General features: G+C 28.8%; 1 protein-coding gene and 1 long non-coding RNA gene across 2 annotated transcripts; both read right to left on the reverse strand.

Moving 5' to 3' along the window:
- Positions 1-152: 152 nt before the first annotated feature.
- Positions 153-22,548, reverse strand: LOC126265827 (sodium/hydrogen exchanger 10-like). Its single transcript, XM_049968658.1, has 16 exons — positions 22,423-22,548; positions 22,136-22,370; positions 18,414-18,488; positions 14,900-15,112; positions 10,101-10,532; positions 9,739-10,048; positions 7,803-7,943; positions 6,113-6,290; positions 3,167-3,459; positions 2,877-3,111; positions 2,333-2,825; positions 1,056-1,329; positions 759-1,004; positions 525-683; positions 377-470; positions 153-320 (listed from the first exon to the last, which is right to left on the reverse strand). The coding sequence occupies exons 2-16, from the start codon at positions 22,353-22,355 to the stop codon at positions 207-209; spliced, it is 3,477 nt and encodes a 1,158-aa protein (XP_049824615.1). The 5' UTR covers positions 22,356-22,370; positions 22,423-22,548; the 3' UTR covers positions 153-206.
- Positions 22,549-25,328: 2,780 nt separating this feature from the next.
- On the reverse strand, positions 25,329-25,662 carry LOC126265836 (uncharacterized). Its single transcript, XR_007548291.1, has 3 exons — positions 25,637-25,662; positions 25,490-25,583; positions 25,329-25,433 (listed from the first exon to the last, which is right to left on the reverse strand). It is a non-coding gene; the product is annotated as an uncharacterized LOC126265836 (long non-coding RNA).
- Positions 25,663-25,731: the final 69 nt, after the last annotated feature.

The raw sequence follows: 25,731 nt of genomic DNA on the forward strand, positions 1-25,731 counted from the left end.
TTACCACACAGTCCAACATTCGGCAAGAATGAATATCTAACAGTAACCACATGTGAACACAGGTTGTGAAAAACGGGATTAAAGTAAACTGTCACTCGTTATTATTTTAACATCTACCATATAATGTATTGAAAATTAATTTTTAAACAAGATAATTTATTTAAAATTTATTCACTTTTATTCAAGCTTTATAAAAGAATGTTTGTCTAATTTTCCTCATATTTATATTTTTCCTGAATCTTGGAAAGTCTCATATCTCTATAATATTTACTCTTTCTAAGTTTCCAAGGTGTACGTTTGGTACCAGGCAAATTGTATTCCTGAAATTTACATGTTGATACAGAGTATTTAAATATTTGCTACACAATTTTCTTACGTCAACATCTTCTTTTACTTGTACTTCTAAATCATTTATGTCTTTATCTTCTTGTGGCGACTCAATAATATTGGTTAAACTTTGATACAAATATCTAGAGAATTAGAGAGGAGACTAATAAAATTTCAAAGTAATTATCAAAAAATACCTTCCAGAAGTTCTACTCCAAATTTCTGAAATACGTTCTTCAGATTTCATAAGATCTGCTTGTTTTATATCTCTAGCAGGTATAATCATCATTTTGGTGAAAATATTAGAAACATGCCTCAAAAGATGACTTTTGGATAAAGCAATTTTTTCTACATTTCTAAAAGATTTTTTATGTATTTTTGATGCACACGATTAAAGATCGTACAAATATAAAAAATAAACATATATATACCTAGGAATATAACAAGGGGCGACATACATTTTATTCCTTCGGATATCTAATATTATACCTTCAATTAATAAAAGTTCTTCTATATCACTATGAACTACAAAAATTTTGTAGTCCTTTAAATTGGGAATAAAAGCTCTATCAACCAGTTCCAATATTTCTTCTTTAGTTGAGTTAAATGCTCGACTCTCCATCAGTAATTGATAAGCAATCATAGTTGCCGCATGTTTCCACATAGCAGCTTCCAGACTAAAAATATATTATTAGACAAGTAAAAATTAGGGTTAAAAAATAGTATACTTATTATAAGGGCTCGGATTGTTCTCAAAAATTGTATGAAAACAATCTAGAGGTAAAAAATAGCACATACACGGAGTTTCCACCATTACTTTTGAGTTATAATGTCGTCCAGTTAAAACACCCATCTCCCCAAAAGAAAAATCTTTCATTAAAAGATGTTCAGAAATTGTTGCAAAACTCATATTTGGTTTTAATTCTACAATCGGTAACTCTCCATGCACATTTAATGCTTCTAATAATTCTGAGTTTGGAGTATATATAACTCGAACATTACCTAAAATATTGTTAAAATATTACTTAATTAATGCAATATTTTATTTTCTATGAAGAATTGATAGTATTAGAAAAAACCCAACTTTGGAATAGGAGATAAAATTTGTAGATTGTCTTATTTATTTAATAAACTCGTAATTAAAAGATGCCTTCGATATTTTAGAACCACCACATTCGATATATACCATACACGATGCGAAATATTCTGCCGTAGCACTGAAAAATTATAAATGTTTGACGAATGGAAAATGAACATCTGATTATGTGGCAATACTAGATTCCCGCTATGATGTCCTCATATTTTTTCAATTCGACCAATACCCAATAATTAGGAAAAACTGGGACGCGAATGTGCAAGATATCAAGATGACCATCGAAAATATTCATTTACTGTATATTTGAATTGTATTAAAAAATTATGAATATTATCAAACGTCACAAATAACTAAATTTAGCAAATTTAGACAAATAAATAAAGCGTTCAAATATGCAAACCATTAACTTAATTAGAACTGCTACTTTGACAGAATGAAAATATGGAAACTAAAGAATTCCAAGTCTTCACCATCATGTAAAACAATATAAAGAAAATGTAATAGACTCAATAATCAATCACAGGCAATTAAAAGGATTTATACGTGGATCTTAGATATTCTTCCTTTGTGCATGCTGTAGTTCCAACTACCGAGGAAAGAAACATGTTTCTGAGTCTTTCTTGTATATGCGAGTATCTGTCCACACAGGAAACTTAACAAAAGAAGATTTTAACCACTGCCGGAGTTAAAGAACGGCAGTGATGTGTTAAATTGTACCATTTGAAAAATTCTATTGTACGTTGAATTGATGTTAATATAATATTCGGAACCCTCTTTTCAGAAAAACCGACTTTATACACATATAATAACATTGTTTCTTTTGATATACACTCTATAATAAATTCATTTTTAAAAAATTATCATTTTTCTTAAAAACAATATAATACACATTACAATATCAAAATTTACCTAAAGCAATAATGTAAACTCCAATGGGCTTATCTCCTTCAGAGTATATAACATCCAGCGGTAGATAGAATTGAATTTCAACATTTTTCAATAAATAATTTTTGGTATTAGAATCCAAAATTTTTAACCAAGACACCTTACTAAATACTTCTTCTGCCGTTTGTGGAGAAACTTTTTTCTGAAATTTATTTAAGAACAGCAATCGATCTTCATACGAGTGCATTAATTTATAATACTCCGATTCATCGATTCTTCCAGTATCCTTCATTTCTTCAATATTTTTCTTTGTGTTTAGCAACGTCTTATACATAACATATTTAGTTCTCACTGTTACTAAAACCCAAGGATGTTGTTTGATTAATAAGGCCAGTTTTTCCATAACTTCTTGCTTATGTCTATTTAAATGTTTAATTAGTGATCTTTCGATTCTAGGATCTTTAACAAGAAAATTTTCAACAGAATGTATTGCATCATCATTTCCCCTATTATAAGTCTAAAACTGAGAGATGTATAACAAATTTTAATGTATAAGTTCATTTGAAACCTGTCCCAGAATATAGAGGTATATTAAGTTGTCACGTATTTTATATCGCACAAATTCCTCAAAATTAGGAAGAATTCCAAACACAATTCGACAAATATTTCCACTAACTCTAATAACAATCATTATTATTAACAATATTCGAAGAAAACCATGAAAAGTTAATATGTTACACATATCCAATGTTACTTTTAATATTGAAATCATCCAAACAATAATGTTAAAAAGTGTAAACGACCTGAAATTTATGTTATAGTCAGATCTATATCTATGTTGTACTTTTAAATTCTCACATAAGGTTTCTTTTTATCGCATCCATATACCCATATCTACTTGAAGCCGTAAAACTTAAGAAAATATCTATCGTTCCAATAAAAATTGATGTTAGTAAAGTCACATAAAGTTGAGAGCTAATAAATATAAGGTGGAAGAATAAATAAATGTCCACAACCATGCAAATAAATCTAAATGTACATGATCTCTTGACTGTGTAAAGAAAGGCCCCCCAAAAATTTGTTGGCTTACGTAATTTTCTATCCATATCAAGTAAATCGAATAGACATAATAATATTATTCTGATAAATTGCTAAAAAACAGTAAAATCAAATATGTGTGTCGTTGAGCATCTTATTGAAGCCGATGTTCACGTAAAACTCTTCATCTGACAGACCAAAGAGTAGAGATGAGATATTTTAGCTATTCATTGGTTTATTTTAGCGCTGCAACATTTTATGTTGATGTTGTATTAACACTGGAAATATCTTGTTCTATTAACCCCTTGAGACCCGATTTATTTGGAATTTTTAACACATTATACATACAATCCAATGACGGGTGAGGCTCGTCATCTGTAACTTTGGTTATTCATATCGATGACGAGTCTCATTCGTCAAATGTACCCAAAGGGTTAAAATATAAAAATATTTATATATTAACCGACTTATCTCCTTTGACACCAGACTATGATGTGATTCATATTTTACTTGATGCGTTCAATTTTTATTAGTTGTGCACATAAATATGTGGCAAGAAAAGGGTTCAGAACTAAATAATTTCAAATTTTTAGATAGTTAGTACACTCCACAATGAATTCAGACAAACAAATATGGATCATTCAAAGCTCAACAAGCTTTAGTTGATCAAATATGTTTAGATGTAATGCTTACAGACTACGGACCTAAATTTGGAGTAAGAGCTTCTAACGTATAAATAGATATGATATTTCAAGATAAAAATTATAAATTTTTTTTAAAATTGAATACACCTGTAAATGTTCTTCAAAATATGCAAAACGAATGGACAATTAATATAAATAAATGTCAAATTAAGTTATAAAATCAAAAATATCCTTCAACATCAAACAATTATAAACAATTTAATGATTATACAAATAATTATTAAATTAGACCAAATGTCACTCCAAGAAATCCAAATTTTATTAAAAATTTTAACACAACGATACAATTTGAAACTCCTAATCAACACTTAAGGTCCAGAGGGGCAACTGACAATCTGAAAAAATTCTAATATCGGAAAAACTGTAGTTTCTGACGGAATTAATAGTACCATTTACATAAATGAATTATAATTATTAGTAATTCTTAAAATAAAGAATATCACGATACTCGTGATACTAGAAAATATTAGGAATCGAAAATGATTCATAATTTTCGAATATTAAAAAGAAATTATTATTAGATATTAAACATGAAATAATTAATTTTTAAGTAGAAAAAGGTGTCTTATTTAAATTAATAAATTAATTTCTTTAGCTACCAGTGTTTCTAAAAAGTTAGTTTAGTTATTTTAGTTAGTTTAGTTAGTTTAGTTAGTTTAGTTAGTTTAGTTAGTTTAGTTAGTTTAGTTAGTTTAGTTAGTTTAGTTAGTTTAGTTAGTTTAGTTAGTTTAGTTAGTTTAGTTAGTTTAGTTAGTTTAGTTAGTTTAGTTAGTTTAGTTAGTTTAGTTAGTTTAGTTAGTTTAGTTAGTTTAGTTAGTTTAGTTAGTTTAGTTAGTTTAGTTAGTTTAGTTAGTTTAGTTAGTTTAGTTAGTTTAGTTAGTTTAGTTAGTTTAGTTAGTTTAGTTAGTTTAGTTAGTTTAGTTAGTTTAGTTAGTTTAGTTAGTTTAGTTAGTTTAGTTAGTTTAGTTAGTTTAGTTAGTTTAGTTAGTTTAGTTAGTTTAGTTAGTTGAGTTAGTTGAGTTTGACTTTGCTTAAGTGTATAATTACACTGGTATACAGGGTTTTAGATTGAAGCAAACAAAGAAAGAAAATTTCAAAAGTAAATGACAGTATTTAAACAATCGTTTGTCTTTGTCTGGGTTCATTTCACGAATTACTAAATTTACCTGGATTTTATGGGAAAAGTCCATATGTGAAAGGGAAAAATGCATTTTGAGTGACATCCGTGCACCTAACTCACAATAATTTTACAATAATTCAGTAACAATTTGTCTCTAGTTATCACTTTTCATGTTTTCAAGAACATCATCAACGATGCTTTTGAAAAATTGCCAGGTTGCAGATTCTTTCCCCAACAAATATTGTGAAAAATATTCATCATAAAATAATTTCCTGATGTGAAGACCAACAAATATGTCTTCTTTAATTTTAACCAAATTTACAGCACCACCTTTATTCAGAGCCGTGACAATGGTTTTGAAAAGACCTAGCTTTATTTGATATGTTTTGCTTTCCAAAAGAATACTCTGCTTTTTTTGTGCGGCTTAAAAAGAATTGGACGTGATACTATAGCACAATTTTGAATACTACGTAACCAAATTACTTAAATAATATCCTTCCCTTTGTAGACCAGTGTTATTAGTATAAACTTTTATATAACATTTAAAACATGAGGATGAAATCGAAAAGAAAATTCCAATATTAATTTGCTACATTAGAAGATAATTTGTTTTTTATCTCCATGAGTTTATTTGGTGAAATAAATTTAAAAATCAAACGTATTTAGAATCATACTATTTTTATAAGAGAACAATATCTAATTTAATATTTATTTTAATACTTTACTTTATCTCAAATAATAATAATAAATATTTAAAAGAGATCACGTAACAATTCAGCATCATATTTGAACTCATAATATTTAATGATTTTAGCACATATTAAGTAACAGTTGTTACTTGAGATTTTTTGTCAGTTATTTATTTCCTTCATCTCTGCTCCAATAAAAAATGTGAATAAAACTCTCGAAGATCCCTTGTTATGTTTCCCATTATAATTTTACCTTTTTGTCAAAAAGATTAAGGATACTTTCCACTTTTATCGTTTGAGTTTTTGACATGTTTCTTGTATGACTAACTAAATTCTGAAGTGTAATCAGAACTGCCGAAGTACACAATCCTTTTTCGTATTGTTGATAGTATGACATCTCCAAAGCATTTAAAACTCTCAATCTTGAATATCTAAAAATAAAAAATTATGATATTAACTCTGACTTATACAACGAATCGTTATTAATAATTACAATTATTTCCTCACAGAGGAATATTGAGTTTATACAATATATAAAATAAAAATATTTTTATTTTAAAGTTTAAAAAGAAAACTATTTTAAATTGTTTATGTTATATACGAAGCAATTTTCTCTTTTCCTCTGCCTACTTTTTAATACCCCATTTTGTAACTCCAGAAATTCAGTAGACATCTTAAATTTATAGTAATAGTAATATATAGTTAAACAATAAAAAATAAAAAGTTTAATTTTAGTGATGATTATTTGTTTTGGGCTACAAATAATTTGTAATTCGTATTTTAATTAAATCTACACTAATATATCGTAAAATTCCCATTATTATGAATAACTAACAAACGCTTTTTTTTAATGGAAAGCATTAGATGGTAAATTAAAAGCAACTGCTTAAAATATTTTGAAGTTTTCTTCGGGTCATTATATTGTTGAAAATAGTGTTTTAGTGGCATATTTTGTTCTGAATACGGTACCACTTTATTTTATATTAACTCTGTTGTCACGGGTCGCGACAAAAATTTTAAAACACAAAAAAATGTTCTGTTTCATATTACTACATTGGTTAGTTACTAGGAATGGTGCCAAAGTGTATATTTGTGCTCTTTACGTGTGAAGCTGCTTTCTCAGCCTTGGTGTACTTAAAAAATAAATATATAAACAGAATGGATGTCGAACCGAATGTGAGAATAAAATTAACATTATTTCTTCCTAATTCGAAATTATTATGTGATGACAAACAACATCATCCTTAATAAAGTTTTACATGAAGATAATGGATATTTTTTTAATTTGTTTTTGTTATATAATTATTTTACTATTTTTGTGTATGAAAGAAACAAACAAACATGATTTTTATTAAAAAAGAAAATTTGTTTTGTATATAAATGTTTTCCTTTCATAAGGTGGGTCGCGAAAAATTTTAAAATCTCGTATAAAAGTTTGGAAAACGCTGGTGTAGACTGTAAAACTAACAATTATTGTAGATTTTGTAGAAATTGGTGACATTTAATAAGATTGTTGCTCTACTTTTTGCCAGCCGAATTTAGTTTTTTGATTTGTAGCTAGCAGAGTTTTAATACAAGAAATATTCACCGACATAGTATGATTATAATTGTAATAAATTATATCAGATTTGCATATAGCAATTTATATATTTTTAAAGTTGCCCTACTTTCTGCCAATACTGTACACAAAATGGTTGATATAAATTTGATATATTATGTAACATAATTTTTTCCTTCCCAACACAATAATTATTTATTCTTAATACATTTTATGTTCAGTATTAAATAAATTAACAATTTACGATAATATAATAATAAACAATTAGGTATAATTACTTAATGCCAACAAGTCGATGGCATGGTAATGAATTTTCAATACATTTGTTTAATAATTAATACCTTTTTGTTTAAAATTACAATACACTTAAATAATTATACTGTACCTCAGTAGAAGTTCATAATTGAACGTGGGCTTAGGTTTTGCCACGTTATCTTCCTCATTATTTACAATATCTCTTTTTTCGTATGAGCTATCAAATTCTATCCATTTGCTTACTACTTCCCAATTTACAGGACCAGGATTCCTAAAGTTTTCAACTGAATTTAATCCTACATAAGCTGTGACCTATTTAAAATGGAAACTCAATTCTATTGAATAAAAGCTTAAAAATTAGATATTCAAAATATCCTCCAACAGAGAAGTATTACAATATATTTTGTAGTCAAAAATTGAAAAAAAATATGTTCTTTAAATTTTCATGTGAAATAAAATAGGGACGATTACAGAATTTAAGATTTCTGCCAAACATCGATGAGGCAACGAGTCTATCAACTTTTAGCACTTCCCTGGGGAATTGAATTTCATGCTTCCTTCACCAGGAACCAGAGAGCTTCTTTATTAGTGACACTATTACCTCTCAGACCTTTCTTCACAACGTGCCATAAGTTCTCGATAGGATTTAGGTAAGATAATTGGACAGGTCAGCTTAAAAGCTGAATTTTCTTGTCAGAAAACCATTTCTTTACCACCTTCAATGTTTGTTTCGGATCGTTGTCTTGTTGAAACACCTATCGCAGTTGCATTTTGTCCTCAAAATATGCCAATATAGTTCTACTTAACACATTACAGTAACAGATTGCTGTCATTAGTTCGTTAATACGGTATATTAGACTGACCCCTTGATAGGAGAAGCATCCCCATACCATAATAGATCCCCCTTCGTCTTTTAACTGTTTTTTCTCGTAAATTGTGACTTGAACGCAGTGTCTTGTGCTCTACAATCGGAATGAAACAAATTTTATTTGGTTTCATCTGACCAAAGAATATTGCGCCATTTCTCCACTGGCCAATATATAGACTCTAGCAGTAGCAGTTTTTTAATGTTTCGATTCAATAGGAAAGAGACTCCAATTGGCTTTTTCGCTTTTAAACTATTCTTAATTAGCAGTTTTTTTATTTACAAATCTCGTAATGATTCGTTCAATATTCGGCGTTATCTTAAAATTTCGTCCTCACGTTTTATTTTGAGGCTTATATTTTACTGTATTTCTGAAAACTGTCTTTGAGTAATTTAAATTTTCGGCTATTTTCCGGTATGAAATAGCTCTTTTTGGTAGTTGTTCTATCGCTTTCGTCGTTCAAAGGTGCAATGTTATACTATATTTTCACTTTTTACTAAATTTTTAAAAATAAAAAAATAAAAAAATTATATTAATAGATTGAGTTTAAAAAAAACTAGAAATTCCCTCTACTTGTCGAAATGTCGTAATATATCATAAAGTTAGAAAAACATTAGCCTAGTTCAAAGGTTCCCTGTCCTCGCTGTCCACGTTTATTTGGTCTCTAATACTAGAGAAAGGGCAATCTATAAGTGTATATAGTCTTTGGTTCTATTATGTTATGGAATCGCCCCCGGGACTACCCAGACAGGTAAAAGAGATCTTCTCTCTTGGCTGTGTAACTTGTTTCCGAAATGTCCTCCTGGGTTATGGCTAACTTGAGCCGATCCCACTGGAGAGGGGTTATTAGTCGGTGAAAATCCGACACTACCTCCAAAATCCATGTTTTAAAGCGTATACTGCGTCACGTTTCGTCGTGGATCTCTGACAGCTGAGCGATATTTAAGAAAGGTTCTTGAAGAAACTGTAGTAACGTTGCAGAATAACTGTTATTTTTATTATTTTGCTGGTTTTCCTTTCATTTCTAATTTTGTGGCGAGTGTATTTCATTTTTGATTAAAATATATATATTATAGAAGGCATATAAAATCTTTTTCCCTGTCTTTTGAGCCATTATTCAATAAAATAAAAAAATAAGAAAAAAGTTGGAGGTGCTTCTCCATCTTAAATGAGTCACAATATACATAATTCTATATTTACTGTTTTCTTTTTGCAATATCAATTTTGCATTTGTTTATTTCCATAATATGCTTTCCACAGTTATTCATATTTAATTCACTTATTCCATCCATTGTCTTGTCTTTCAGAAGTACGACAAAATAAGGGACCAACGAAGAATTTATAATGTTTGAAAATATGTAATGCATACAAATTGCTATAAATATAATATCGCAGTTACGAAAATATTCGACTTGTGCATCAGAAACAATTAGCAAAAGTATCATTTGAAGGAGTTCAGACATGCTAGACCATCCAACTATTATCACATCTCTCCACGTGTATTTATAACCTATTATCAAATACCTATGTAATAATTATTAATAAGTTTATTATGTACTTACCTAAAAAATATAGAAATGGCCAACAACAAAATACACTAACATATCGGCTGATACTCAAAAGCGGATAGAGGAGGAACGCAAATAAAATGATCTTGAGACTAAGTGGGTGCAGTGAATCATGAGTTATTCTATAATATACTGGCAATGTCATTCCCAACACCATTATTAAGAATATACGACATGTGAAATCTATCATGCGAAATAAATAATCGTTTGCTTCGTTCAACTCCATAGAGAAAGTTCTTCTTTGACTACTTAGTAAAAATCCCATCACCAAAAAAACAACTGTGCCATTTAAATATGCTATTTCGTTAATATATTGTATAATCATAGGCATGGCGACGTTTGTCATCATAACACTAATCGTATCCCGATTGGAAATGTAGTATATAAATATTATAATTTTCGCCCACAAATAACCGGCTATAAGAGCTAGAAAAAAATAAATAAGAATCTTTATATACTAATACATATACAGAAACGTCGCAATATAACAGATATATGTACAGTCGGCTGCAGAATGGCATTACAACATTGTCAACAAAACCCTATGTGACCCACATCAATAATCTCCCACAGTATACCAAAAAGAGATGCTCTGTGGACAGATTTAGTAAAAAAGGGATAAATACTAATTGCGGTACTAGTACTAAAATTTCAAAGTTAAAAGTACACTGTCGAAATCAAGATTTCCAATCTCCGTAATATTTTTAAAAGTGGAAAATTAGAAGAAATTTGTTCCGATTTAAATCTGACTACAAGAAACATAATTGTTTCCCAATTGAGAAACTCCTCTCGAAAATCTAATTGTAAAATTTGGTCTCTTTATAATCATTCTTGTTTATTTAGAAACAATCTTGTAAGACAGTTTTTCTTAAGTATAGATTTATGGAGATCTTGATGAGAGCAGTGATTTCAGAAATCTAAAACTTTTACAAATTTATTTATGACATTGCGCCATAATTTTTGTTCACTAATTTTAAATTATTATGTGAGAATTGTTGCACAGAATTATGTTATTTCTTATGTCATTTTTCGTCCGTTGCATGTTGTTTTTACTTTAAGTATTGAAGCTATTCGCCGAATATCGACTATTCGGCGAGCTCCCTATTTTTACATTAGTTTTTGGTTTTATTGCAATAATTTAAGAATACTGTGTTCCCTAGACACTTTGACTGCGTTATTATATATTTTATTACTGCATCGCTCTCTCTTTCACAGACGAGCTCTCATATTCAGACCGCAAGTGAAACTGAATAATGGAATGGCAATGGCATTTTGCAGCCTACTATGTACCATTCGCATGCATAAGTGGTCTGCCACTTCATCCACGTCAGGCGGTATACGGTCACATTCTGTATTACCGTGCACTGCCTACTCCACACCACTCCACACCACATCGTCAGATGAGATTCCCAAATGTGTTGTCGATTCAATGTGAATTGTTATTGTGAATAGAAGTAAACAAATATGAATCTAAACAAAGAATATTTTCCTTAAAGAACAAGAGAAAAAATGAATGTTATATATAGCGATGGAAGAGAACCTCTCTAGATGTGGTTTAATGTTTTTGGTATTTTAATTTTAAAAATTGTTATTGCAATTTAATGTTCCATATAATAAAATAAATACAATTTTGTGATTATAAAATGAATTGGGAAACACTATGGCCATTCTGCAAACCGACTCTGAGGTCTAAGATGATTTAGATTTAAGAATCGAATCGAAACACGACGTGAATTTTGTGAATTATATGTACAAATTATGTGTAACTGATAGAATCTGGAGACGATACAATGAATAAACATTATTATAACTAATATATTATAGATGTTTACTCAATAAATATCTTATATTTTAATCTTATAATTTTTTATTTTCATTTACAATATTAATATTTAATTTATTTGTTTAAAATAAATGTCAATAATAAAAAAATAAAATAATAGAAATTACAAAATTATATAACATGAAAACCTAATGTATACATTTTTTTAATATCTTTCACTCGAGGCTATTTGAACTGTATGCAACAACATTTAAAGAATACCATTTATAGAAACAGATTACAAATGATGAATGAGTTATAAGATGTAATAACAAATAATGTTCAAAGAAACAATAAATGAAGAAAAAGTGAGGATCTTTTTTGAACAAACCAAAGTGGTATTTTTAAATTCATAGATCCAAATTCTTTTTCATCGTTTTTTACTACGATATGTATGTTATATTGTTAATAAGTATTGTTATTTTATTGTTTTAATTTTAATCTACATAAAGAAATTAATAGCAAAATTGTCCATAAAATAAAGTTTTAAAAAAGTAAAAATGTTATGAATCATGACCGTTAACTATTTACTTAACAACATAAGAGTAAATACAATTAACAATTTGCCATTATTATTAAAAAGAATATTAGATAAGTAATTGTCGTATATCGTGATATTTCAACTCATACACACGAAGAATTTCTAATTACTCGATCTTTTTTATTATATTTGTTCATAACATTTAAAATGTTTTAATATGTACTATTTTACGTTTCGTAAATACTTTATTTTGTTATGAAAATAGTTAATCTTTGTTTCTTGTATGTAATATTTTAAATATTTTTAAAATATATCACATTAGTCAAATACTAATTTAAATCATTTTTAAAATAATTCAAAATAATATTAATTAAGATTATTTTAATATTTGTTATTTAAATAATCGTTTTATATATTGTAGTTATTATAACAATTTTAACAAAACATAAAAAATATTCTCTGAATAACTAAAGCTTACAAAATTAGTTAATAATTTGGCATATTTCAATCCTTGCAGTCCTGTTTATATTACAAAATGTAATTCTGTAATTTCGATACACTTCAGGCGGAGTCAAAACTTATATTAATTCAGTTTTTGAACCAAAACGATGCACGATGCACGGTGCACGGTAACAGAATGTGACGGTCGAGGTCAAGCGCTTCCGAAAGTGGCAGACCACTTATGCATCCGATAGTACATTACATTATATATTTATTTTTTATGAATCCTTTTTGTTATACGGATATGGGGTATAGTATAGACAAAAGACGATGAATGACTAAGCTGGAAAATTTGAGGAAAGTATGGAACGATCTGCCGACGATCGCTGCGTACAGTGTGCGAAGAAACTCCAGTCTCGACCGGGATCAAATATTTTAGAACAGGGATGGTGAACGAATGGCACGCGTGCCACAAGTGGCACGTTTGAAAATTTTGATGGCACGCATAAAAACAAAATTATTTTTTTAACTACACTTAATTTATTATTGATTAGTAAAAAATTGTTTAAAGAAGAATTGCTTTTATTTATTTAATTATACTTATGTATAGTTTCACCACGCTAACATTTCGAATGAAATTTTATTGTGGCACATTACCTATTTAAAAAAAAACGTCAAAAACGGTTCGCCACCCCTGTTCTAGAAGAACCGGCTAAGGACATAAATGTACGCTTGACCGACAGCGACATACTAATAAATATCAGTGCCTTGTTGTGTCTGTGTTGCAAATAGAGTTTCAGTTTAATTTGGTGTCAGTATTATTTTCACACTACCCGAACCAGAAAAACTCTTACAATATCATGTAACATAAGTACATTTAATATTACGACGTCCAGAAAGTACAGTATTGGCAGAAAGTAGAGCAACCTTTTTAAAATTCAAATAATTTTTCTCTTGGTTATTATATTCAAAAAAATGTATATTGAAAATTTAATTATAAAAAAATAAAGAGTTTAATTTTACTGATGATTATTTGTTTGGGGCTGACAAAAAGTAGAGCAACTTATGCTATTTAAAGTTTTATTACTATAAATAATTTGTAATTAGTATTTTCATTAATTCTACACTAATAGATTGTAAGATTCACATTTTTATGAATACCATCCAAACACCTTTTTTCTTGGAAAGCAACAGATGGACTATAATATTTGGATCCATACTTTGCTAGGCCTCTTGAAGGCCCGTGAATAAATCTTCCTGATTACTATACACTTATTTTGTTGTTCACTAACTTCCATAAGTTTTTAATTAAGTTTAGATCGGGAAATTGACATGGCCAGTTCATAACATTAATTTTTTTCCTTAAAAGCCACTGCTTCAAATATTTTCCTTCGGGTCATTATCTTATTGAAAATAAGGTTTCAGTGGCATATTTTTATCTGATAGTAGTGGTTTTTTAGTCTGGTCTTCTCGCATGAAGACCCCCTTGTAGTAATCTATCTCTTACGGTCCTTGAAGAAATATTAATTCGAAGTTGTGTCTCAACCTTTTGTTTTGCTGGAAATCAGGAAAGGACAAAATTTGTTTATCCTGAAACCTACAGTTTTGTTTGGTTTTCCAGTTTTGTTTTTTCCTGTCACACAACAAATCTTGTAAAAATTGTTGTATTATAATCGAGCGATACTGATTTTCTCTCATTAGATTGAAAGAACGATACAGTCCTCGATTTTAATTCGGAAAATAATTTTTTTCTACTAGGTACTATATTAACTCAGTTTGTTTTAGTGTGTACTATAAAACTAAAAATTATTGTGGATTTTCAATAAAATATCTATATATTAGTGACATTTGGTAAAACGTTGCTCGATTTTTTGTCAGCCGAATATTTAGTTATTAGATTTGTAGCTAACAGAATTATTCTTAATACAAGAAATATTCACCTAGATTTGTATATACGAATTTATATAGTTTTAAAGTTGCACAACTTTCTGCCAATACTGTATATCAATTAAGACATAAACTGGTATAATATTAATGGCTATAACTTACGAAAAGTAATGTGCTTGAAAATGTCGTATAAGAATTCTTGCCATGTCTGAATCATGTGCCTCATCATAGGTAGAGTGGCAATCCCTTTTAAAGTACTTATGAGTGCTTCGAATTCTAATGTGTTTGAGAACATTCCTTGATAAGCCCTCTCATTTCCTTCTCTAAGCATAATATTCACTGGATCTTTCACCAAAATTAATGTTAAGAGAGCCGCTGAAATGATTTACGGATTCTAAATTGTAAATAAATTAAAAAATAAAACATAAAAGTAAAAATTATGTGCTGATTAACAACAAAACTATCTAACAAAACTGTGTACCCAGGTTAGGTTAGGTAATTTATTAATTAATGTTTGAGAAATATCAAAACCTATCTATAGATTTGAACATTTTTTTATTAATTCACCAAATTCAGCATTCAGTTGCTACACTCCACTGAAGACTTCAATATATTTTTGGTTCATATAGTCGATTAGCGAGAATAAAATAGGGGTAACTAACACACAAGTTTGGACAAGTCACCTATTTTATGGTGTATCAAGTACAATGTTAGTTATTAATCTTGTCAATTATATTAACGTGTTTTATAATTTTTAGGTATAAATGTATCTTTTACAATAAAAGATGTATGAAATACCAAGTACGGGCTAGATTTGTGTAGAGAGAATTGTATATTTTAATTTTAAGAGGTATTCAAAGTAACATGAACAACATAATAATCAAACAGTGTTAACACGCATGTTATCCTCAGCAACAATTTAAAACAGTTTAAAATATGGCAAAGATATCACGGAAAGTGTACATACACAACTTAAAATTATACTTCTAACGTATTAAACATATTTAAATCTTTAACAACAAAATGAGTAATATTTTAACAACAAGCATCGGAGACCTTTATTAAAAAATAAAATAAGAAATTGTAACACATCGTAAACGTGACAAAGATATCATAGGAAGTGTAAAAATGTATATGGACATTAATTAAAACTATTCAATTTTTAGAAAGAATCTGAATATTATATTATTGTTATGATGTGGAAGACTTAATTTATTTAAATAGTGAAATATAAAATATGTACCCTGAAGATACCTTAATAACCTTATTTAATGTAATAGTTCTAGTTAGATTTATTTATGAACAGTAATATTAAGTTAATTAATATTACTGTTCATAAGTAATTATCCAAAATATAAATAATAAATATTTTAATAATTTGTATTGTTTATACAGTAATCGTTGGATATTAAAAAAGCAATTTCATTCAAATTTGTAGTTAGTTCACCTAATGTAGATGAAATTATTAAGAAATAGAAATTAGATAGATAATTTAAGCACTATGTAGGATAGTATGCATGATAAACATCAACAAAATAATTTATACCCAAATCAACTAAGATACTAAAATACTTCAAATTTGTAATAAAGTTTGGTATGAGATAATATTAAAAAAAGAACAATAAAATATCACATTTAATATAAGATTCAAACAAACGTTATGCAAATAAAAGGCATAACTGCATTTACAGAAAATTGTATATGACAAATTAGTCAGTATTACTTAGTGAACTGTTTTGATGCCAGTAAAAAGTGGCAGCAACATTAAAGGTTTTTCATTGCATACTAACTATTCATCGACAATCAGATAATGTAATCTTCTGAGAACTTAAAATGAATTACATTAATAGTTTGATAGCAATTTTAATAAATAATATATACTTTTTAATAAACATTAAAAACAAAAGAATCTCTGAAAATACATTTATGCCTTTTATTGACACAACTTTCTTTATAGTAACATCATTCATATCATTTACATATTTTCCACGAGTAAGTTATATTTTACTGTTTTTTCTTTAGTGATATCTCATAATAAACTTTATTACAAATTTGAAGTATTTTAGTATCTTAGTTGATTGGGTTGGTGGATTTTCTAAGTATAGATTATTTTGTTGATGACTATTCAACATAGCAAACTAAATTTGCGCATAACAAATAATTACTTGCCAAATGAACCCTAACCTAACAAAATTAGGTGTATATTATTAATTGTTAATAAACAAAACTAATATTTTAAAAATAAAACCAATTTGTTTTGCTACTTTTATGCAACTACAATTTTATCCCACCATGGTTGTAATAGTAAGAGTATTATTATATAATTGATAAACTGTAATCCTGTACCCTAGATTTAACAAACTTCTTATTATAATCAATCTCAATAAAACTCTTTTTAATTAATTTGAATGACAAAAAAGTAAGATAAATTATTAAATAATTACTAATTATTATTAGAAAGTAATTTATATAACCAAAAATATTTGATTAAACAAACTTTGTTAAGGTACCTTCAGGGTAAAGTTTCACTGTTTATATAAGTTAAGGTTTTCACATCATCACAATAGTATAATACTTTAGATTTGTTCTAAAAATTGAATATTTTTAACAGTTCATAAATATACTTAAAACTAATAGCCATATACATTTTTACACTTCCTATGATGTCTTTGTCACATTTACATTTTAATTTAGGTCTTCAATGTCTGTTGTCAAAATATTACTAATATTGTTGCTAAAAATTTAAGTATGTTTAATACATTAGAAGTATAATTTTAAATTGTGTATATACACTTCCTGTGATGTCTGTCATTTTCTAATATTAAATTTAGCGAGTCTTTGGTGCCAATTTTCGTTCAAATCTGTACATAGTGTAACAAGAACTTGTTGACTTTATCTTTCTGTTTAATAGTTATAACAGAGGATTCATTAAGGATGTCTAAAAAGAGAGACGAATGACAATAAATAAATAAATATTAAAATTAACATTAAATTAGCTTCGCCTTTTTTCTATTGCTCTCATTCAGTTTAACACTCGCATACCGCTATACTTAAGAGCAAAATATAGTTGTGGAAATATTCTTCAAATATTATTGTAAAGGGACAAGTAAATATATAGAACTCTGTAATTTTCATTATTATCATCCAACTTTTTGAAAGACATTTTCGAAACAAATTTTATAATATCTAAATAAACTAATAATCCTTGATGATAATTAAACCAAAGAACTGAAGGTACTTCTTCGATTTTTATGTCATTGTTACTAATAATTCACGTCTTACCTTGGTTTTATCTGTTCATTACATCATATAAAAAATATACTCCCAAATAAAGAACTGCAGGAATAATGACATTTTACATTAGTTCTATATATCATCAACAAAAACGAAAATTTCTGCTCACAGGTCCTCACACATATTTGAACACAGTGAGTCAAATGTTAGATATGTTGATTCGTGAAAAAGTTATATGACCAGACCTCTATTTGATATTTTTTTTAAGTACAAATCATTTAATTAGAAAAAGATAACTCGTCCATCAATATATCTGTGCCTCCCTATTGTCTTTAATATCAATCTCTCTCTTCTAGGACGTCCTTAATAAGAATCTAACAGTCTGTTTGACCTAATATATGTTAACATTTAACTTAATTTAAGCTTATAGATTAGGAATTACCCATATCCGGAGAAAGATTAGGAAATCCCATTAACCACCACCAAATGTAAATTGCGAATCCATCAGAAACAATATCTAAAATGAACAAAATATTAAAAAAGCATAACGTAATAATAAAATTTGTTTATATATAACTACATTTAAAATAAAATAATGCATACAATGTGATCAATTTTTTGTAACTCATAACATCATATTTGTATAAATGACATTTTACATTTTGAACCTTATTGAGAATAGAAACAAGAAAAAATATGTACTTTTAAGAAATATCGTTGTATATTGGATAACAAATTTCGTAACTTCTTTGTGGTGTTATGAGGTGTAGAAGTGTAGAATCTCTAAGATTTTATTTTTAAAAGTTTTGCATTGAAATTTTATTATATATTAAAATTTTAAATTAATGAACGTTATATTGGGAGGGAAAAAATATATCTGATAAGTAATTTGACAATTATTTTAAAACAGTTCAATTGCATTAATCCTGTCTCCCTTAAAAGTAAAAGCTACCCTAGATAGTTTTATGATTAAATTTGTAGTTTTGAGTGAATGTGTTTGTTTTTTGGGAAGTGCATTAGAAAATTTTCATTAATACAGTCATGTGAAAAATAATAGGGACACTTGTGTGAAATAAGATGAAAATGCCCCTGGGTTACAATTTGTCTGAATTTATTCGGAATTATACATTAAATTGGCAACTGGAATCTTTAGACAGAAAAAACTGTTGTCTGGGGGTAAAATGTTTTCATTTTAATTGATGGTGGTCCTAAAATACTTAATAAACGGCAAATAGAAAATATAGTGGATTTTAGTTACAATGGGGAAAGCAAAACGTTACACCTTTGAACGACGAAGGCAAATAAAACAACTGCATAATATAGACTTTTCGTACCGGAAAATAGCCGAAAACCTAAATTGCTCGAAGACAACGGTAGGAAATACAGTAAAAGATAAGCCTCAAATAAAAACGGTCGAAAGGCCAAAATAACGCCGAATTATGAACGAATCATTTCGAGATTTGTAAATAAAAATCCTTTTTCATCGTCAAAGAACATTAAAAATGAATTTTCTGTGACCATCCACACTTCGACTGTTCGAAAATACGAGTACTTATATATATTCCTTTCAAAACTTTTTGAAAATATTGGTTTAATTTACATTTTTTTTGTATACCGACAAGTGCCTTTATTATTTTTCACATCATAGTAATTTAATATCGAAATTAAGAAAAAGCGTTAGTTTTAAAAAAATAGATCTGGCTCTATCTTTTCTATTTTCTTTGTTACTGAAAATATAATGTAAAAACATTTCAGTCTATATAATTATCAATTGTAATGTAATCCTCCTTTAATAATATAAAATAATAAAATGGACAAAACTAAATACCAAATAATTTGTAGTCCACAATCATCTACAAACTAATAAATATGTGGAAGCTCACATAATGTATAAAGACAAAACCTTGATACTCAAGGAAGATCAAATTTATCTATTCAACAATTGAAAAAACGAGGAAGGTCTCAAAAACAACATAATACATGGGTGAAAAATCTTAATTTTTATTCGATTTTAGTTTGATAGGACGTTTATAATTACTTAAATAACTTAAATCTGTCACTTTATTGCATCGAAACAAATTAGTATTGTTTGATGTGAAAATTTTAATTACTCGGGAACTGATGATGTGTTTACCACGGATATGCATATGAACCCTTTGAGTAGTACATATAAACGCATATTTTATGAAAGTGAGAAAAGATATTTTATTCAAATTAATTTGCATTGATAGCAAAAAGAAATTTCCTCTTTCGAGGCTCGTGTTGTCGAGTCATTTTTCTACATTTTCGTAGTCGGTGAAGCGTTGCTCAGTCAACGCGTGTCCCATCGAAGCAAACAAATGATAATCAGATGAAGCCAAGTTTGGTGAATAAGCCGCATGAGAAAGAATTGCCCAACCAAATGTTTCAATTGTTTCTTTCGTCTGTTTTGCAGCGTGCGACGGTGCGTTATCATGCAGCAAAATGACTTTGTGGTGCCTTCTTTGATATTCTGGTCTTTTCTGACGCAAAGCTTGGTTTAATTTCACCATTTGTTGTTGGTAGCGTTCATTATTGACAGCTTCGTCAGGTTGCAGTAGCTCATAATAGATAATACCTTTCTGGTCCCACCAAACACAGAGTATTGTCTTCCGTCCATAGCGTTTTGCGAAATACCCATGATCCTCTACGCTTAAGATTCGCAAAATAGAACCACTTTTCGTCTCCAGTAACAATCCGGTGAAGAAATAACTTTCTTTTTTACCTGGCGAGCAACATATCACAAACGGTCTGTCTATTCTTCTGCTGCCTTTGGCTCAATTCATGTGGAACTCATTTTCCAATCTTTTGAATGTTTCCCATAGCTTTTAAATGTTTGAAAATGGTTTCTTGGGCTACGTTTAATTGATTCGCGAATTGTTGTTGGATTTGAGTAGCATTTTCATCCAACAATTCTTGTAATTCAGTGTCTTCAAAGTTTTTGGTGGGTCGACCACGTTCTTTGTTTCTAATATCAAAATCACCACTTTTGAATTTTCTAAACCACTCTTTACACTGTGTTTGACTAAGAGCATGGTCGCCATAGACTTCCACAATCATTCGATGCGATTCTGCAGCAGTTTTCTTCAAATGATGCTGACTGCACATCACTATTTTGAGTTCGACATGTTTAACGTTGTAAAAATATATGTTCGTGTAACGAAATTCGAATTCTCTCAAGTTCTAAATATTCCACAGACAGAACCGAAACAAACAAACTCAATCACTCGTCTGTATGGTACCAAAACTGACCGCTAGGACCCTTCTAGAAAAAGGGCGGTTTCATATGCATACCCTTGGTATTGACATTTTATATTATTTGTGTTACAGGAAAAATGTTTGTTTAAGTGGGCATTTTTATTTAATTTATTTTTATTTAGACGGTAAATAATTATAAAATTACGGTAAATAATACCAATTATAATGTTCATTTTATGAACATTTATTGATTGTAACATATACATTTAGTTTTACACTATTGTTTACTTCACTCCGTACTTTATATGAATACAGTATAGGTAACTGGTACGACCAGTTCTAATTTGTTCCATATTGATACAAGAAGTTGGCAAAGGCACACTTTGTGTGTCGCGGGGTTATGAGGTTGCCAATGTGGCCAATCGATTTTACTAAACGTTCAGTGAGGACTAGAATTAAATAACAGACAAAGCTGTAAACTAGGGCAATCAGACAAGTGCGTAATAGCTGAACAGCACTACTAGATGGAAATCGAAATATAAAGTTCCAAGAAACACAGTTGCTTGTCTCAACACAAGGATATCACAGTAAAATGACTAGGGAAACAAATGAGATCCATAAACCCAAATTTTAATAAAAAGGAAGAAACATTAAAAAGTTGTCATTCGTTAATCAGATGTCAAAGGGACACGAACCAGATTAGACCTCTGAAGATGCTAGCCACAAACAATTGTCAACAAAAGCCTTTACTGCATAAACAGCCTGATTCATATACCAATCGAAAAGCGTTTGATCCGATTGAGAGAGACATCATGCACGACTGAGGCAGTAAATATCTGCAAATCTGCTCCATAGTGGAGGTGCATGATGTCTCTCTCAAAATTCAGTAAGATAAAACGCTTTACGATCAATGTATTGGACACTACTCGAATTTATCTATATACTTACTAAATGCTGTGAGGATGAAAGCATGCAAACAACATAATTTCGCTCCTTGAAGTGGCATATACAAAATCCTCTTAAAATAAATGGTTGGAAGATAAATATACAATAAAAAACTGGGGTTGTTAGATATAAGCCTTTTCTGTATCAAATGAAAAAATTTGTACTCTTTCAACACCATGGCCAAACTAAAGGTTATTAAAAAAATACATGGCATCACTGACATACTCGTGTTACGCACCTAGAATATTTTGAATTAATTTAAAACCGCATTCGTATTCATTTATACTTACCAAAAATAGAGTTAATATTATAGAACTAACAAATATTACTGTGAAAATTGCACCCAGATCACAAAACCTTTTTGTTAATTCTACAAAAAGAAAATTGGGATATGAAATCTCTGTTAGACAGAGTACAAAAAGTACTTTTGTAACCAATAATATATATATTTTATATATCAATTTCATTTCTATATGAAACGGAAAATGAAAACCAATATTTATGAAAGTTACTAACGAGTAACAGTCATATTGTTGAGATGTTGTCATAACATTCCAGACAAAAAAAAAATGAAAATCATAAGCTACCCATGATGGAAATATATTGTAAAAATATGTGTAACAAAACATTATCTGAAATGTGCAAAATTAATCATATTGATCCTTGACCTTCTCGATCTACAGGTAATGGAAATGTGCAGACATACCAGTATTTATTAAACGTTTACTAAACTTATTTTATTTATTATTTAATATATTTCAGAATTTCATGAGATTACTATAAAATCATATGTTTAAAAAAGTTGAATACATATAACTAAAATTGGAGTGTCTGTTTGTAATATTGAAATAATCGTTTTTTACTACGTGCATATGAATAAAAATAACATTTTTTACAATTTTTGTCTCCTTGTTTGTCTGTTTGTTCCGGCTAATCTCTGACATGGCTGGACCGATTTTGACGGGACTTTTATTATAGAAAAATAAAGTAATGTTGCAATGTCCAAGTACTGTCCAGTACCACGCGCAGCTCACGCGCATGCCACCATTGAGCCGTCACGTCGAGCGCCTCCCACCACTTCTCCCACCAACGATTCATTGATAGTTTGATTTGATTGATAGGTATCTTTTATAATTCCACCGATGCGTTCTTCTTATCTTATCTTAATTCAAAATATTTTGTTACATTTTTACTGCTTTCATTTTCTACCTTTAATTAATAATTATAAATAATTATAAATTAAGTAGATTTGTGTTCAATATTCAAATTTACATTGAAATTGATAAATTATTTATAGGTTATTTTATTTAGTTAATAACGTAGATAGTTTTTCTCTAATATTTAGTTATGTCTAAAATCAAATAATCAAAATCAAAATAAAAGTCAAATCTCTGTAAAAACATGAGAAAGGCCAAAAGCCAAAGATTGCGACGTGAAAATGAATCTGAACAAGATAGGGAAAGTCGTCTTACAAATGGTAGATTACGGATGTCCATGTCTAGGTCGAATGAAAGTAGTTCTGAGAGGAGTGAACGATTACAATTAGATAGAACGCGTCATTCATTGTTAAGGGCTCAAGAATCTTTGAAATCTCGACATCACCGTCTAGAAAACGATCGTATTCAACACGCTATCTCACGAATCCTAGAATCGAACGATTCAAGAGAGCAGCGATTGGAAAATGATCGTATTCGACACACTATATCGCGAAGTCTAGAATCATCTCATTCTAGAGAGCGAAGATTAGAGAATGATCGTATTCGACACGCTGTCTCTCGATCTGACTCCAGAGAGCAAAGATTAGAGAGTGATCGTCGTCATCACCAAAATCAACGTGAATTGAAAAGTCAAGAACATCATGACAACCGCGTTTCAGAACAATGCCATCGATATAATGAGTCACAAAGACAAAGAATGGAGCGCTTATCTCAGCTACGTGAAAGGGTGAGCATCATACGCCATGTATCGCTTGCCTGTCCTGTTTAACATTTTCCAATATTTAATTTATTTAAGTGAAAACTTTAATCTCTGTCCACTTTGCACATTAAATATAGTAAATAATATTGCGGTATCGAAAATGTTACGTTTTATTCTTTTTTAAGAATTTCCATTACATCATAATTGGTTAAATTATACTCAATTGCATTTTTAGATAGTAGAAAGCATATAATTGTTGTCTAGTCCTGACTTAGTGGAAACGGAAATGTTTTCGAGTAGTTCAATTTGAGTGGGTTCAGAGTTCTTGTTGTTGAAATCATTTGATGTTGCTGAACATACCATTTTTGGAAAGAATGTGTTACATTATTTATAAAGAAAATAATAATTGATATTGTCTATCACCTTTATTTCGTATCCAAACAACAGGAATAAAGTCCATTGCGGAATTTAGTCCACATTCTAACAGTAACTACATGTGAATATAGATTGTGGGAAATGGGATTAAAGTAAACTATCGAACTATCATTCATTATTATTTTAAAATGGTAGTAAAACGTAGTTTGAATTGTCATTTGAAACTATATTGAATATTTATTTTTAAACAAGATAACTTATAAATAATTTCTAAACTTTTACACAATCTTTATAAAAGAATGTCTGTCTACTTTACGTCATACAATATTTCTATTCTTTTATGTGTCCTGGATACTCTCATATCTCTATAATATTTATTCTTTCTGAATTTCCAAGGCATACGTTTGGTACCAGGCAAATCGCATCCCTAAACAAATTGAATGTTAATGAAGAATATTTAAATATTTGCTTAACAGTTTACTTACATCATCATCTATTACATCATTTATCTATCATTTATCTATCATTTATATCTTCCTGTGGTGACTCAGTAATATTGGTTAAACTTTGATATAAATATCTAGAGAATTAGAGAGATTGTTTTTTAATTTATTCTTTCTTCTAATTTGATGATTACACTTAATTAAAATATTTTACATTACAGCTTATATTCCCGTGGTGTTTCTAAAAACAATGTAATATTCTTATTCTTCTGGTAATTACATTCTTAATTTATTGGTAAGCTCATTTATTATATTTTACTTTATAAAGTAAGTAAAATAATAACATGACTTGAATTACCATTTGAATGTGTATTGAAAATTAATTTTTAAACAAGATAATTTATTTTTAAAATTTATTCACTTTTATTCAAGCTTTATCAAATAATGTCTGTCTAATTTTCCTCATATTTATATTTTTCCTGAATCTTGGAAAGTCTCATATCTCTATAATATTTACTCTTTCTAAGTTTCCAAGGTGTACGTTTGGTACCAGGCAAATTGTATTCCTGAAATTTACATGTTAATACAGAGTATTTAAATATTTAGTACACAATTTACTTACGTCAACATCTTCTTTTACTTGTAATTCTAAATCATTTATGTCTATATCTTCCTGTGGTGACTCAATAATATTGGTTAAACTTTGATATAAATATCTAGAGAATCAGAGAGGACATTAACAAATTTTTAAAGTAATTATCAAAAATACCTTCCAGAAGTTCTACTCCAAATTTCTGGAATCCGTTCTTCAGATTTCAGATAGCAGGTATAATCATCATTTTAGTGAAAATATTAGAAACATGC

Source organism: Aethina tumida, chromosome 6, assembly GCF_024364675.1.
Source record: "Aethina tumida isolate Nest 87 chromosome 6, icAetTumi1.1, whole genome shotgun sequence".
Classification (NCBI taxonomy): Eukaryota; Metazoa; Arthropoda; class Insecta; order Coleoptera; family Nitidulidae; genus Aethina; species Aethina tumida.

Excerpts from the sequence above, each read along its gene's own strand:
- LOC126265827 (XM_049968658.1), bottom strand. The coding sequence starts at position 22,355 with ATGTCAGTGATGCCATGTATTTTTTTAATAACCTTTAGTTTGGCCATG. Across the intron at positions 684-758 it reads GCCCCTTGTTATATTCCTAG|AAATGTAGAAAAAATTGCTT; the intron begins GTATATATATGT and ends AAAATCTTTTAG. Across the intron at positions 321-376 it reads AAGTAAAAGAAGATGTTGAC|GAATACAATTTGCCTGGTAC; the intron begins GTAAGAAAATTG and ends TGTAAATTTCAG.